Consider the following 16,884-nt stretch of genomic DNA (forward strand, 5'->3'; position numbering starts at 1 on the left):
AGGCGTGCTAAGAACTTCATATGCTCTGTCTACTGCAGAAAAGCAAATGCTAGTATAAACAACTGTGACACTGGATTCATCTTGCCTTGGGCATATTTATCCAGGGTATTGCCATTACATCATTCACATTAGGACTTCTATTATCTGCTATTTTAGATCTTAGAAGCTTTTACAAGCCCGAGTCAGAGGTCAAGATGCTGTTGAACTTCAGATGTTTCTGAAAGAAAAGTGTAATTCTGCCAACAGCAGAGCAATGTTAGATTTGCAGCAGTGCAGTGTCATACAAATCACGAGATAATTTAATCTAAATTATATTTTATTTTTTTAAATGAGGTTTTATTGCCAAAAATTTAGATATTGCATGTTAAAATTCATCTGTAAAAGGCTACCATAGCTTCATCTTTGAGAACTAAATAGGGTAATGGGGCTTTTTTATGATATCAGTAGAGACCACAAATGATTTAAGAACTTCCTTCCACCATCTAAATAAAATAATACTGAAATATCCTGCTGTAGTTTGGAGTACCTGCATAAAACATGATGATTCACGTGATTAGAAATTCTCCTTTATTTTTCCTCTGCGTACAGTGCTGATCTTCATGAACTGTTCGTCACAGTACGTAATTACATTCCTTTCACCTAAACTGTTTCTACATTTTTTAAAATTCCTATTTCCTGAAACACTGATTGTTGTTGAGTGTTTGGTTTGGAAGCAATCTGCATGCAGAGACTTGGATGTTGGACTGCAGTGTGCTTTATGAGAAAATTCACATTCAGACAAAATTCAGGCTTACGAGAGCTAGAGTCTCCCAAAGGACTGTTGGTGACCTGTACCTGGCTGTACCTTGGTTGCTGCTGAGATAAATGTTCAAGGCAAAAATACAGACCATCTTCTTGAACTCAAGTTTTTCCTAAATGCTGCATTCCTTCTGAGGACCTCACCTCCAGACAAACAGTGCCCCAGGGCAAACAGGAGATGGCTCTTGCCCTGCTCACCACTAAGAAGGTCCTTGTGAGCAGAAGCTGAGATATCTGAAAACTGCCCATCAGTCCAAGTACAGTCTGCATTCTTCTACTGGGGAAACCGCACCACCTCTAGCCTCAAGGCTTCAAAACCCAAGTTTTGCTTAGCGTTATGGGTGGTATCTGACCTAGAGCACGTAGAAATCTCATCTACTTGTGATGGCTCATGAGTGCTCTGCTCTCCATCCAGGCAGGAGATGACTCATGGTGCCTGGTCCTCATACGGAGATGTGTTTTGCTGCTATCTCATCTTCCTGTTTTCTTGTCCGTTCTCCCCATTTCTTTCTTCTGTCTGCCCAGCATGTGCTGTGGTAACTGACATTGGAAGCTGTGTGGGCAGGGAACGGGTTTTTGGTTTTAATAAAGTGTGGTTACATCATCTTGCACAACAGGTCCCTGCTCTGTGGCTGGGCCAAGTGAGTCCTTTCGAGCTGCAAAAATATGGAGAACTTGGAATTGCAATAATCAAAAGATATTATAGCATGTTATATATAATAACAACACATTCTAGGCTGCTCCCTGTATGGAATCTCCCAGGTATACCTGGCAACAAGGGAGAGAGAGATCTGAATACTAATGACAGCTGGAGGAGGGGGCACTTAATAGTATTTTGGCTAATTGCCAGGTTGCCTGCTCTTGAAAAATTTGCCTGTGCTGAGCTAGGCATATTTTTGATGTGTAGAAAATTAGGTTGGGTGTTGGTAGGGCTTTTTGTTTTCCTAATGCTTCCTACAGTCGACTATGTGAAGGTTCACATAGCCATGAGGTCTGTGTTTCCAGCTCAGAGAGGCCTTCAGGCCTTCTTTGAAAGACTTGGAAAACCATAGCAGCTGAACAGACCCAGGAAAGAAACTGCAATTTTGGAGAGCACCAGATGTAAACTTACAAAATGAAGAAGTATTTTTGTGTTTTGTGGGTTTAGGGGGATTTTTTTTTGCTTGTTTGCTTGATTCTTCTTTTTTTAGTAAATCCAGATGACTAACTCAGGGCCTCTTTTCTCCTTCCCTGCAGGCAGAACAAAGTCTCTGATGATTTGCTTGCTTCAAAAGGTCCACGCTGATTTTACCTTTGGGTCTGTTCTACCATCTCTCATTGTTTCATGTAAGCATTTTCTGTGGTAATTAGACTGGTAATAGCATAATCCCTGGTGGCCTTCCTGGAGTGTCTGGCCTCTCTGGGTTGAGAAAGCTCTGCTTGGGGGCAGCATATTTTTTCTCTAAGTTAGAAGGGGAAGAGTTGATGTTGTGAATGTTGTTCTGATTATGATGGAAAATCTTTTAAAAGAGGAAAGTTTTGCAGCATTTCCTAGAAGTGATTCAGGCTACATTTGTCTTGATTTCCTCTGGAAGCTCACAGCAACCTTGACAGTGCATGTTTTGTCCCTGGCTGCTTCCTTCTGGACTCTGTGGTCTGCATTGTCCCAGAGGAACACAGATAGCTCTGTGATTTGTAGATGCAGGTGCAGGCACTTTTTGTAGCTGGGCGCAGACACATTCAGAGCTTTGAAGACCAAGACCTTGAACTGGCAGTGGAAGCAGATTAAAAATCCTCTTCAGCTTCCTAGAATGCAACGCCTACAGTCATCTGAACTTCTGTATGAGGCAACGAAGGAAAACAACTCCTTGGTTTTTAAAGGCTTTTAAAAAATGAAGTAGAGATTTGATATTTTATCTTTGCCTTTCCTCTGAATGATTTCAACTAACTATTGATATGAATGCCTCTAATTTCAAGTTTTTCCTTTTGGGGTATAACAAAATTAAGACAGCCTTTCCAGAAGTATGGCCACAGGCAGAGGAAGAACAGACATGTCCAGTGGAGAAATACAGCCATCCAGTGGGAACTAACTGAATAGAAAGGGTTTGGAAATCCTAGTTTCAGAAGCTTGTCTCCAGAGCTGGATTCGAGGGATTTCTGCCACAGAACACAGGCCGTAAAAGCTTAATTTACAACTGCAGAAGCTCTTCCTTCTGTATAGGGAAGAGGATTGGCCTGGAGTGGGGCTTGGCTAACTGAGCTCTGACCTTGTGCCCTTGGACACATCCTGTGCCTCAGTTTGCCCATGAGTAGAACAGAAGGGTTGCTGTTGATGGTCTTTATAAAGCCTGTTTGAGATCTACTAATGAAAAGTGCCATAGTGATCTAGGTGGTATTATTATTGTTGTTTTTGTGTTCATGGCAGAATCAGTGTGATCTGAAGTCAGAGGGAGCCCTGCACAGAAGCTAAAACCAGGTTTACGGCCCAAGTCCTGTTTTAAGAATACCCCAAGCCTGAATTTAATTCCTGTTTTAGTCTGCGTGGTGTCAGTGGGGCCCTGTGCAGAGGAGCCGGTGCTCACAGACAACGTGGCTGGGGTCAGTGTCTTGGTGCCAGCCCTGTGGCACTCCTGGTGGCAGAGCAGCCCCCATTTCTGGGGTGCTGGTTTGAAGGTCCGTCCACCCCTACCTCCCTTCAGCCTCCTTGTTGAGGAGTGGGGCGAGGACTGGGATGAACAGGACATTCACCCTTCCAACATTACCAACTGTCATACACACAAGGCTGTTTTTACGTTCTTAACAACTGTAATTTTACCTCTGTAATACTTGCATGCAAATTGAGGTTTTTTCCACTTTATTTTTGCTGCACAGGGAAGTAGACCAGGACTCCCTATCTGCCACATGAAAGAATAAACAGGGTAAGATTTGAGTATTTCCCTGTTGTTAATGAAAACTTCTGAAGTTCTCCTTTCTGCTGGTTTTTGGGTTGTGAAAGATTTTCCAGATGCCCTGTGTGCCTCCCCTGCCCGAGTTGAACAATAGGTGCAATGAAAATTAAACAAAACCAACCAAACAAAAAGGCTGCTCGCTTACAAGTATTTGTAATAAATTTCCTTGTTATTTTTTTAAGTGACTGGTCAAAATCGCACCTGAAGGCAGAGGCAGTGCGGTGGGGGGAGCTGCCGGGCCCCCTCCCCAGGGCAGGGCGTCCCGTCCCGTCCGTCCCGCGGCGGCGGCGGCGCGGACTCCAAGCCCCGGCATGCGGCGGGGCGGCGCGCAGGCGCGCTGGGCCGGGGTTGAGTGGCAAGTTGTTTGTTCCAGCGAGCACCAGCTGCTCGGCACTCCGGGCTCCGCTGCCTCCCTGCCCGGCTCCGCTCCGCGCCCCGCCGGCCTCCCCCGCCGGTCCAACTTTTGCACCCTCTGCTCCCTCATCCCCCCCTGCCCGCCTCTCCCCGCCCCCGGAGCCGGGAAGGGGGAGAAGGAGCCAGGGGGGAAGAAAAAAAAAAAAAAAAAAAAAAGGCACCGACAATAACAGCCCCCCTCCCCCTCCCCATTCAAAAACACAAAATAAACCCCAGGGATAGATGAACTACAAATGAGAAAGAGGAAAAGATGGAACTGCACATCCTAGAGCACAGGCTCAGAGTGGCCAGCATAGCCAAGGAGAGCATCCAGTTGTTTACCTATGGATTAATCAAACTTGCTTTCCTGTCCTCCAAGACGAGGTAGGTGCTGGGGCTGGGGCAGCGCGGGGGCTGGGGGCGCCCTCCTTGGAAGGGGACAGGGTGTTGGGGGGCACCCTCCTTGCGAGGGGGCAGGGTGTTTGGGGGGGGTATCCTCCTTGCTACAAGGGGGCCGGGTGCTAGGAGGGCACCCTCCTTCCTGCAGAGGGGCAGGGTGCTGGAGTGGGGGGCACCCTCCGTCCCTGCGAAGGGGCTGGGGTGGGGGGTACCTTCCTTGCAAGGGGGCAGGGCAGCCTCCTTCTTGCAAGGGGGTGGGTTGATGGGGTGGGGGGAGCCCTCCTTCTTGAAAACAAGCAGGGTCCTGGGATGGAGGACACCCCTCCTTGCAAGGGGGCAGAGTCCTGGGCTGAGGGGCTCCCTTCTTGCAAGGGGGCAGGGAGTTGGGGTGGGGGGCACCCTCCTTGCAAGGGGGTAGGGTACCCTCCTTCCTGCAAAGGGGCAGGGTGCTGGAGTGGGGGGGACACCCTCCTTGTAAAAAGGGCAGGGTGCTGGGGTGGGCGAGGGCACCCTCCTTGCTCGAAGTCAGGGTGCTGGGGTGAGGGGGGGACACCCTCCTCGCCAGAGGGCAGGGTTTTTTGGGGGTGAGGGGGGACACCTGGGTCTTCCCTACACTGCCCCCACCCCCCAAGCCTGGGAGATGGTGATGGGGGGGTCAGCGCTGGAGTTTGGGGTCCCCCCGTAACGTTTTAGGGCAGCCCCCAGTGAGGCTCCTGCCTCCTGCTGCCCTTCCCGGGCCACCTCGCCCGGGAGCCGCGCTCCGCGATGAGCGGATGAATGAGAACAGGTGGGGGCCGGGGGGCCGGCCGGGGCAGGCTGCAGGCACGGGGCGACCGCCGGACAACAAAGGCAACAACAGCAGCGAGAGGAGGAGGAGGAGGAGTGGTTTTTTTTCCTCTCGCTCTTTTTTTTTTTTTCTCCTCCCCCCCCCCCCCCCCCGTTGTTGTTCCTTGCAGCACTTACTGAAAGAGCGAATCGTCCACACGCGTGTTTGTTTTAAAAGGTGCTTTTTCAATGCTGCCAAATTGGAGGAGGACGAGGGGCAATGCATGCCTTGCACTTGGTTCTCTTTAAAAATTGTGGTATTGAGTAATGTGGATTGTGATGGCTTTCGGGGAAAAACAAAAAAAAAATGTAGTGGTAGGCACTGTGAGAAATTTTTTTTTAGGGGGAGGAAAAGAAATACTCTGGCCGGTTTGTTGAATGCGTATAAGCTGCTTAGGCCTTTCGCAGCAAAACAACTTGAATTGCAAATGCATATTCTTGTGTCTTCGCTTAGCTTGTTGACTTTGCTCTATTCAGAAGGAGGAATGGGAATGTAAATGTAAATAACACAACTCAAACTCTTCTTGTTTTTCCAGCCTGATAATTAGTATTTCAGTTTTCTCCCCAGATTCATCTCAGATAGCATTCTTGTATGAAGGTGGGAAATTTTCTTTGGCAATAGGAAAATAATAAATAGATAATAAATTTGCTTTTTATTTCTTAAATTGTTTTATTCCAAGCTGTAATTCAATCCTCTCTCTGCGATAATGCTTACGGATGAATGGACCTATTTGTGGTGTAATTTGATTACAGTCCCTTATCTTACAGTTAAACTTCATGCATTGAAATTTCACTCTGATTTGGGGCTCATCCCATTTGGCTCACCACTAACGTTGTTTGCAGTGTAAAGTATATCAGCACCTTGTTTACTGCTGTCTCTAAATACTCAACAGGACATTAAAGGCTCTTCAATCTTAAATTTCTATTTTTAATGTGTTGTTTCAGTGTAATTGGAAGTGGTTGCTGATTTTTTTTTTTTTTTTGGAGGGGTTGTTGTTCCCCCTCCCATGCTTAAAATGTCACTGTCAATGTCAACAGTGAAATCTTTAAATCTGCCACTCCTAATGCATAGACTGGGTTTTGGTGGGTTTTTTCTTTTTTTTAATTCTTTTTTTAAGTTCAGGGGTGGTCCTGTTGTCTTTTTGTTTCACACTACATTTCACATCTTCAACATTAGAGAGCTGTGAAAGGGTTAGGACAGTAAGATAAGCCCTTTGGGGTGTGATACCTTGTCCTGCATTTGGGTGCAGCACTTGACAGTTTGGTATTGCCTCTGGTTACTGTGGTGTCTGGCCCTTTCCATGCACAGTGAGTATCAATAATCTTTCCCTAGCTTTCATGGAATCTCACTGGTCAGGAACAAAAAACTGTTTGTGGAAAGGTTTGTTGGCATGGGAAACTTCTATTTATTTCCCTTTTGTTTTGTTGTTTTTGCAGACAGTAGAGATGCAGGGGAGAGAAGGGGAAGCTTGTTTGTGTCATTCTTAAGACAACTGACAGTACTGAAACATTGCTTTCTCCTGTGTGCTTTTTACATGCCCCGAGGCAAACAACGTCCCTGCCCCACAGACCTTCTGCTCTGATGAATGCCATGCGTATGAGGAAGGTGAGGGTCTCTGGGAGATGTAACTCCATAAATTTAGGATCCCACCGTTTCTTTTTCCTCCTCCTTTAAGAAGTGAGTGTGCCCAGGAGACAACTTTTTATATGGGTGCAAGACAAATCTCCCCTCCCAACCACGCCATCTGAAAAGGACCACTTGGGGGATGAAAGGGGAAGGTGGCCTACATCCCTGCTCATCTTTTCTGATGAGAGAGCAAAGATGTCGGTTACTTATACCACCTACATTTTTCCCAGTGAGACCTTAAACAGAGTTTTTACCTGTGCTGCAAGGCTGTCAGTAAGAAATAATGATTTGTGGGACAGATGTGATCCAAAGAGGTGGCAATGACATCATCAGTATCCTTATGTTAGTCATGCAAGAAACTACAATTTTTACATAGGCTCTTCTGAGAAGTGATCTGGAGGGACTACTGAGTCTCTTTCATGTTCTCATGCACCAGGGAAAAGGGCTGGAACAATTTTTAAAATCTCGTACATTTTTCATAATGCTCTTGGGAAGGAAAAGTAACAAATCTCTCTCTTTTTATTTGGCCTTTTGCCACTTTCAGTCTGCCCTTGTTCATGACATGAGTCTTTTAATTTAGCTTCTGTTACAACAGTAGTATTTTTTTGAACAAAGAACAGCAATTTTGGAACTATTCCGATGGCCAGAAGCAAGAAAGCAGTTAACGAGGTGAAGAGGTGAGACCAGTAGTGAATAAAACGGTGGGCTGAACTGAGCTGAAAGAAAAACACTATTAATCATAACTTTAAGTTAGGCATGAGGCATTTTATGCAAAGTTGCATTAAGACAGGTAGTCCAGAAATAACTAATAGCGAAACTCCTAAGCAGTTACACTGAGCAATGTGCTCTTGATGCTCTGCTTGTGTAAGTAAGTGCAGACCTATTGATTTCAGCTGGGCTCTGCCAGGCACCCTAGTGGAGCATCAGATCCGTGTAATTTTTAGTTGCATGCTGAAGATTTGCACGTGTCTAATCTTTTTGCTATTGCTGTCATCATCATCCTAGTGTTTTACTGATTGTGTTGTGTCTGTGTTTGGCTTGAGAGTTCCTTGGTGCCAAGGACCTCCACCTATTCAGAAGACGTGCTGCTTGTTTATGCATGTAAATATAACAACTGGTACTGGTTTTAACGTTGCGTCCTTTTTCTTTTGTACGTGCCTCTGTAAATGTTAGTTCTCTGGGGCAGAGAACTGTGCTCGTCTGTAAATTCTCACCTTCAGCTCCCTGTGTGCTGCAAAAAGAACAGCTTCACTCCCACCAAAATTAAGTGTCTCTGCTTCCTTGGTCAGAGTTAAACCATGTCATGCTATTGGGTGATGTGCCACAAGTAACCTGCTTGAGAACTTGATAGACATACTAATGTGCTGCTACATTCCTGTCTTGATTTTTTTTTTTTTCCCCTAATTGCAAAATATTTTTAACTGCGTCTCCTTTTACTGCATAGGAATTAAATCTGAATAGAGAGGGAGGAAGGACAGTCTTGGATAATGCTTGCACTGAGCCACCAGTGCATGCAATAGGGAGAATGAAGGTGAGCCTGACCTTGTCTTTTGAGTGTATATAAAAATATATGGAGAGTTTAAGTCCTGGAGAATAAAGTGGGGTCAGGGTTCTTCCAAGCACTGTATCTGTATAATGTAATTAGCATGATTCCTGGGTAATGCTTTGGTAGACCCTTGAACATCTGGAGTCAATGAGTTAACAAGTAGCCTTTCCTCTCTCTGTTCCGGTACCTAATATAAAGATTTGGTGGTAAACAGTGAAATAAAGTAGTTGAGGGAGAAAGGTATTATTTAAAATCTAATGCTGTTAAGTTATAGCTGGGATGAAGTTGAGAGGTTAGTTTGTTCACAGGGCTGGGCGGTTGAAATAATTGTAGGTCATGCGTCTAGCATCACAAATTTTAAAATCTCTGAGAGTTTTCTGATACTGTTTAGTTTGAGATGATGATTATTTCAGTGCACTGAAGAGAAGGAACAAGTTCTGCCTGTGTAAAGGATGAGACCTTGGTCACAGAAGTGTTTAAGGCACCCATTTCCAAAGGATCTGTCAGTCTGGTTTCTTTTCCAAGATACTCAGATCTTCTTCTAGAGGTGCAGTCTCTGTATATTGGTGACTTGAAGCAGAATTACAGGCACTTTGCAAGCTTACAGATTTGGCACTAAATACAGAAGGCTGGCCGTGTGAGTGAGGTGCTTCCCAGAGAAGCCAGATAGGTGGAAGAGCCAGGCTGGGCTCTGCCCCATGTTTGATGCTGCTTGTCATGCAGCCTCTACTGTGGGATGCTTGGAGGCAGGAGGTATTCTTAGAGTCGAGAGGTGCTTAAAAATATTAATTCTAATAAAATGTAGCAAGAAGTAAACAATGATAAACTGTACAGAATAAGCTGGATTTTCTTTGGTCTTTGAAAAAAAATTAAACAAGGTTTGTTAGCTTTGCTAAATTTGTGGTGGTATTTTTGGTAATCTATCCATTTTGCTTGGTAATAATTGACACCTCTACTTATGAACAGTGTGTTGCTGCTATTAATATAAGTGTTTCTCATTCCCTGATCACTTGTTTACTGTCTAGGTGTCCTGAAATTGGAGATACTGTAATAAAAGGTCTATTTTGGATTTCAGAGCATAATAGGACAAACAAGTGCTTAAAATGTATCTATGCATCATTTGAGGACATTCAAGAGATCAGTAGTCTGTTTCCCTTGGTATGAACTCAGAGAAACAAATGTTGTTTATGCCCTTATATGAAATACAGATTGGTCTGCAACATTGGGTGATCATCTGGCAAAGGCAAGTTACTCCTGTTGTTAAAACCTTCCCCCCCCCCCAGCTTCTGTCATCCTGTATGTCCTAGGAAGACCACTGAATAAAGGCTTTTGCAAGTTATACGGCAGTGTTTACTCGTCTAAAACAGGTTGCTCATGTTTTCTTTTGGTGTGGCAAAGACTCCCAAATGTCTTGATTTTTTTTTTTATTATTTTTTTTTTTTTTGTCCTCGGGTATATGTGTGTGTGATATCTGAGGTTTGGGCACTTCTTTTTTAGTCTGACTTGGTGACCATCTGTTACAGAAGGACTGAGCGCTGATGTCCAGACACCACAGGAGGCTGGAGTGATGGGAAGCCTCGTGGCTAAAGTCGCCTGCCTGCCCTTCCCAAAATACTTTGCCTTCTTGTTTGCATCACCATGTGCATCTATGGTGCTGAACTTGCTGGTGGATATTCAGGATGAGTAAGAGCTAGTGAGAATCACATAAATGAGAAGGAGAGAGAATAGAAGTTATTTGTTGGGGCTAACGAAGGACATAAGCTCTTTAATTGAGAATGTCATCGATTTGTGTTCAGGGCTGCTGGGTGTTTCAGCTGCCACTGGGCTGTGAGAACGTTCTGCAGTGTTTTAATACATTAAACCTTGGAAAGAGCAGGTTTCCTTCCTGATGGTCTCTTATTGTTTATCTACAAATGTTGTTATTATTTCCCTTTCTTTTCTGCTTCTGGCACATGGGCTGACCAGTGGGCCACTGCCTTATTTTATGTCTTTCTTTGCCTGGCAGTCTTGTTATGCAGTCCTCAACCTACCATGTGGTCCCATCAGGCTAAGCCTGATGCCAAGTCAGAAGCTGACAGGAGTGCTTAGAAACTAAATGAGATTCAAAAGGTGGAACAGAAGTACTGGATCAAACCCACAGTGTAATGCTGGGGAGCACTATGTGCTGGAGAAATGTTGGTTTAGATATTGGACGTTTTAACAGGCCTGTTCTTTTTTTTTGTTTTTTTAAGATGTGGGGTTTTTTTTTTTCTTCCTCTTGTCTGAACTTGGACATTTGCCTTTTAAATAAATAAATACCTGGCTGTAGTTTGTAGTGGGCTGGTTGTTTTTCCTTATTTCCCATGCTAAACTGTTTCCATCCATTGGCAGAGCTGTTGCATAGATGTAATGCATCATCTGGGGATAAGGTACATCATCAGTGATGTCAAGGAAGCAACACTGGTGCCCACTGATGTTCAGCTGAGAAATAAAAAAGAGGAAAAAATATTTATCTTTTGCCATGTAACTCATTAAAGATCCCTTCAGCTGAATATTTATTACCTTCAGATGAAAGTCAATATTTAAACGAAAAATGTGGCTTTTATTAGTTCCTAAATGGCTCCTCCTGCAAACTGGGTGCTCTTATGCTTCAGCAGTAGAGCAAATGTATTGCAGGTCTGTTAAGGAAAAGTATGACTATTGTGCATTTGTCATCAAGAAGTAACAGCTGAGTTGTTCATTAACACAATAGTTTGAATCCACAGGCTACTCCTTCCACTGAGTTGTAACTTAAATTAGGCTCCATTTGATGGCTGGAACTATTTGACAATGCCTTGTTTGTGCTCTATAAATATGTAAATCGTTCCAATCTTTCCACTTAATTCTCTTTTTTAATCTGTTGAGCACACTGCCCCATTTATCTAATACACAACTCCTTAATCGTCCTGCATGTTTCAATGTTTTAATATATTTGGACAAGGGCTACAATTTCTTTTTTCAGAGGAAACAGTGCAGATTTGTTCTTTTGTTTACCGCCAACTCCAGAGTAAACTCCAGCTCTGATCTGCTGATAGCTGAAGGCTGGTAAAGGAAGAATTATACAACAGGAATGTGAGGAAATAACTCCATTCATTGCAGTTCAGAATCAACAGAGCAAAGCCTGTAAGTTGCAGTTGTCATTTCAAAGTAAAAAGATCTCTCCTGCCCCCGAGCTCAGCTTGGTTTTGTGTAGCTAACTATAAGATATATTTGTTAAGAGAGAAAACAACAGACAAAAATGTTTTATTATGACACAAAAGAAATAAAGACTGATTAAGTCTGTTTCGTGACTATACAATCTCTTGTTAGTTTCAGACATACTGCACAAAGTTCTACTGTGCTGACCATGGAAGCAGAGAATCTGATCTCATTTTTGTGGTCTGATGTATAATAAACATTTTGTACTGGTTGATAAAGTTTTATTTTCCCATCCAAAGAAAAGCAGTAAATGCCTAAACTTCCTCACCAACCAGAACTGACTTCCTTACTTTGGTCTGTTAAACGTGCTTTACTAGAGATTAAAATAAAAAGCCTTCTTCTGAACTGCAACCTGCTTTAGAAGGCTCACAGCAGTAATGCTGAGATATCAGAGTTGCTACGTAGCACAAAGTTGGCACATGGAAAAGAGAAGCGGTGAGTTTGCTTGGTGGCAGCAAACCGTTTGTTAATCTTTTGGGCGCTTCTGAGGTACGCTTTTGTGGGGATGTCTCAGTAGGCAAAGTGATTTTTTTTCAGGCCTTTGCAGTCCAATTAAGTTTCATTAATGTGATGGAATAGATGTTTTTAAGATACTTGTGCTACTTATTGGCCAGTAATTATAGAGAGATGTAGGCTGTTATTGGTGGTAGGCTGTCCTTGACCCAAATTCTTTCAATACAAATTGTTTATAAACTTTTATAAATTAAAAGTTTATAAATGCAAAGTCTTTATAGACTTAGAACCATCTTGTAAGTGTGAATGTGTGTTTGATCAAGATCAACTGTAAAGGAAAAGTTCATTTTTTTTGCCTGCAAAGTTTTAGTGTCCTTGTTACAGAGGATACTAGAGTTGTCATAAGGTGTTGCAAGCTATGCCACTTAAGTTTAGAGTAAAAAGCAACATTTAAGTCTTATGTAAAGTATTCAAATAGGTAAATTAAAAAAAAAAATTGATACTAGGGGAATTTCTAAAGCTGGGAGGGGGAGATTTACAAGTTTTGACATGGATAGAACAGCTAAAATGTAGGTGTGACTCTCCCTATCTTCTGTTCAGGCTTTTTAGAAATGTTATGTTTCAGAGAATCTGGGTAATGATGTGCAGTGCTTTTAGCAATACCTGAATATTTATCCTAGTTCTGTGGTTGAAAGATCAGTATTCAACCCTTTATTATGCCACACATGTATCCTGTTTTACAGGGTGAGTTGGTTGAAGTTCACAAGTCAGAGACCTTGATTGAAATGGCCCATGTTAATCGTGTTTAACATTTGTACCTTTTATTTCTTTTTCTAAAGAAAGATTGACTCTTCTCTTTTGATAACCTCTAAGGCAGTCACTTGCAAATAAAAGTAGTCTTGGCAAAAATAAAAAAAAGGTTGTTCTTAATAATGAGAAAGATATACTCTGTATGCATCTAAGCAACTGTATACATTTACATAGATTTACTTAGTCTTTATGCTTTTTTGAAAATGATGGATGACTTATTACATGATTAATCTTTCAGTTGTGGTCTTTTTCAAGCTGCTTTTGGGTGGAAATTAGAGTTTGATTGTAACATGGAAAACAAACATTTTAATTTGCTGTTTTTAAACTAATAAGCAATATTAAATGTGCTGAGTGTTTAGCAAAAAAAATCTCAGCCTATTTTGTGTTTATAACTAAGCAGTGTAATGTGACCTGTATTAAACAAACGAAACTAATGGTGACTTGAGACTATGCTTGTCAAGGCATTGGAGCTAGTAGGTATCAGCCTCCCACACCTACTTCTTGTTTGCAGACTGGAAGGAAAAAAACAAGTTTACTTGCTTTTTCAGTTCCTGATTTGTTTCTCAACCTGGAATGAACTAGTGATCATTCTGAACTAAACTCAGTAATTTGAAATGAGGAAAATATTCTCCCTTCTTGCAGAAGCTGCTGTTGCTGTCAAAATCTGGCTTATTGCGTAAATGGACTAGTTCCAGTTGCTTTGTCACCGATTTCTCCTCAATTGACTTGTTTAAATTGCTTTGGAGTTTCAGCAGCAAACATACTTCTTTTGATACTTGTTATGTATCTTATTTACACCTAAGATGCCATTGCTCCAAAAATTATTTCAGGTATCTTTAAATCAGATTAGCTAATGTTAAAATAAAATTGTGCTTTTAATTGTTTTCACATTCGAACTACTTGGTTGCAAAAGGGAAATGTTAGAATTAACCTGTCTCTCACTGCTGTGGGGATAAATTTAGGACAGTTTATGATATACTGAGATGAAGTGGTTTGAGTTGCATGTTATTACCCATTTGGCATTTTCGTAGGCCAAGCAGAGTTTTAATGTGCGTGGCTTGTTTGCATCTGCTGAGCTAGCAAGGTGTGAAACCATACGTTCTCTCCTAAGCTTACCACAGGTTTTAGACTAGTTAGTGAATGGTTTTCTGCAGTGAGTGGTGGGACTGTGTGTTTTGCAATATTTCCCTTTTACGGACTAAGGGGACACAAAAAGAGATATTGTTTTTGTTAAGAGGTCTTTTTTCAGGCAAAACTTGGCAGTGTAGACACTCTATAGCAATTTCTGGGCAAATGAAATTAATACATTATTCTGGAAAATGAAATGGATTTGAGTTACCTGCATTACAGGCAAAGTAATGGTAGTTACAAATGTACAAAACGACTGGATTGCTGAAGAACAGAGCATCACAGAATTGTTTTTTAAATGGTTGCTTTCTTTTCAGTATTTCTGGCATACAGGTGTGACAGTATTTTGATGACTGCCAGGAACCACTTTGCTAGACTAGTATAATTTTGGCTAAGCACAGAACAGGTTAGCAAGAATTCAGCTTGACCAAAGCAGGCTTTATGGTTTTCTGGAGGGGAGTGATGCGGGGGGGCGGGGGGAGGAAGAGGAACAGAAGATGACAAAGCACGAGGTTGGCCTGGTGAATGAGCATGGGTGTCTCGTAACTACATGGGAGCCTCACGCAGGACTTTGACAATTAATGCCATAGCAGAGCCGTAACCTTTTTGTGTTGTTTTCAGTCTAAGCCTGGTACCATGCTGTCTTCACAAAAACAGAAAATAGCAAATCTTCACAGAATGGTTGAGGTCGAGAAGGATCTCTGAAGATCATCTAGCCCAACCCCCCAGCTCAAGGCAGTCAACTAGAGCAGGTTGCTCAGGATTTTGTCCAGTTGGATCTTGTACTTAAAGCTGTGCACGGAGCTTTGCTCTCTTCTGCGTTAACATGTTGTTGACCTTGTTGACATTGTAACGCTTTGCTCCATTTGGCGTTACTTTCCGCATAGCATTATAATGTGTGATTTAATGTCTCATTTAAACAGGCCAAAGTGTTTTTTGAACTTAAGAGTGAGATTGTACAACCTCTCAGTTTTGGAGAGAACTGTTGGTATGGAGGAGAAACTGTCTACTGCGGTAATTTATTGGTCCTTTATATTTCTTTGTGACCATTTCATGTGAAACTGCTTATTGGCCGCAAACTGTGAAAAACTGGCTGAAGTTAGAGCAGCCTCAAGGCGGCTCTCACTTTAAAAAACTAGAAGTCAAAAAGTTCCATAGCTGGGTAAGAGCAAAGTTTGCCTTGGGAAAGGGCATGTACTCACTTCTGTACCAGTGCAGACAGCTGAATTACAATTCGTAATGGTGTTAGATGGATATACAAGGCTAATGAGGCGACTTCTACCCAAGCCCTCTACACAAGACTTTTATTCATGTCCTTGACGTAAGTAAGGGAAAGTATTAGAATGGCATGAAGTCCAAATGTTACTTGGTTTGACTTTAATGTACAGTATTGTGTGGTGGATGCCCTGCAGTAAAAGTTGTGCTTTGGTTATTGTATAGTTTCTGAAATCCTACTGTAATAGTGGTCATGCGATGAAACCACACTGTGTGAAAGAGTTTTCTCTGTAGTCTTCATATTGGTATCAAGTTACTCCAAGGCCCTGCATTTCTGAGTGATTCTCATAATTCCTGTATGTACAGTCATTTTGTTGGCTTTATGCCTTGTCACATTACCCATCGCAGTGCTGTAATCCGGGGGCTGCTGAGGCTTGACCCCAGGACAAGTGCTCTGTGTTTTGTATGTAGGGAAAGCCTTGTGTCTGAGGAAGGATAAAAGTCTCTAAGGGAAGGGTTTGCGCCGAATCGCTGAGCTATCCCCTGGTAGCTCTTATGCTGTGACAGGCCAGAAATACTTTTCGTTTGCACAGGAGTGTGAAATCAGCCTGGAACAACTAATGTAAAAGGACTTTGTGTGTCCTGCAACCGTTTGAATGGCTTTGTTCATTCAGATGGTGGTTGAACTGTAATCTTAGGCAATGATTTAAATATGAAGTAGTCCCAAAACAATATGGTTATCTATTAGCTTTTAATGATCTTGTGAAGCAATGTATTTTGAATGGCTATCTCATTGTAAAGGTGATAATGACCAAATTACTGGTGGAAAAAAACAGGAAAAAAGTCAGAAATTATAAATAGTATGTGCACGTATGTGTAAAATGCTTTATGTAAGATTTGTGTCCTTTTGAGATGTACATGAGCATATGCTTTAAATTAATTTTCTTCTATGTTTATAGTATATCACTGAGGCTTTAAACTGATACATCCTTGGCTGTTAATCCATGTTTGATAGCCTTCCATGGCATGTTATTGCTGTTTATCTCCTTTTGAGTTCCCAATGACTGGAACATAACCATGCATTTTTCTTACGGATTTGTAGATGGCCACAGTACTTAGTTAATGGCTCTATCTTTAGGTGCAGTCTCTGTTGGCTGGATAACTGAGGGTGTAGTTGGAGGATCATAGCAAAGCAGTTGATGAAATTCCTGGACCCGAGTCAACAGTTTCTACCTGTCGTGTTGTGGAAGTTGCTGTTAACTTGCTGAGTGTGACCCAAGTTCAGGGGAAAAAAAAAAACCAAACCAAAGCCCCCCACCTTTGAAGCCAAATCGTTTTGGTTATGTTTATGGCACAGGCTCACAGACAGTTGCAGTAGTGCAGCTATGGGATGGTTAATTTCAGAGTTGGAGTAGAAATGATTGACTTAACCTTTCTTTACTGCCCAGGAGAATGGTCAGATGATTAGATCTTGTTGTAGGGATAGAAATAATTTATTTGTAAAAGTATGAGGTGTGCGAATAGCAGCGGTGCTAACTTTTTTCAAA

General features: G+C 42.4%; 1 protein-coding gene across 1 annotated transcript in view; it reads left to right on the top strand.

Annotated features, from left to right (window-relative positions):
- Positions 1-4,285: 4,285 nt before the first annotated feature.
- Positions 4,286-16,884, top strand: part of CASTOR2 (cytosolic arginine sensor for mTORC1 subunit 2) — a 126,263-nt gene continuing 113,664 nt past the window's right edge. The window contains exon 1 of the mRNA XM_050908905.1: positions 4,286-4,502. Coding sequence (XP_050764862.1) covers positions 4,390-4,502 — 113 coding nt within the window. The 5' untranslated portion in view covers positions 4,286-4,389. The remainder of the gene's footprint in view (positions 4,503-16,884) is intronic.

The sequence above is a fragment of the Gymnogyps californianus genome, chromosome 20 (genome assembly GCF_018139145.2).
Source record: "Gymnogyps californianus isolate 813 chromosome 20, ASM1813914v2, whole genome shotgun sequence".
Lineage (NCBI taxonomy): Eukaryota > Metazoa > Chordata > Aves > Accipitriformes > Cathartidae > Gymnogyps > Gymnogyps californianus.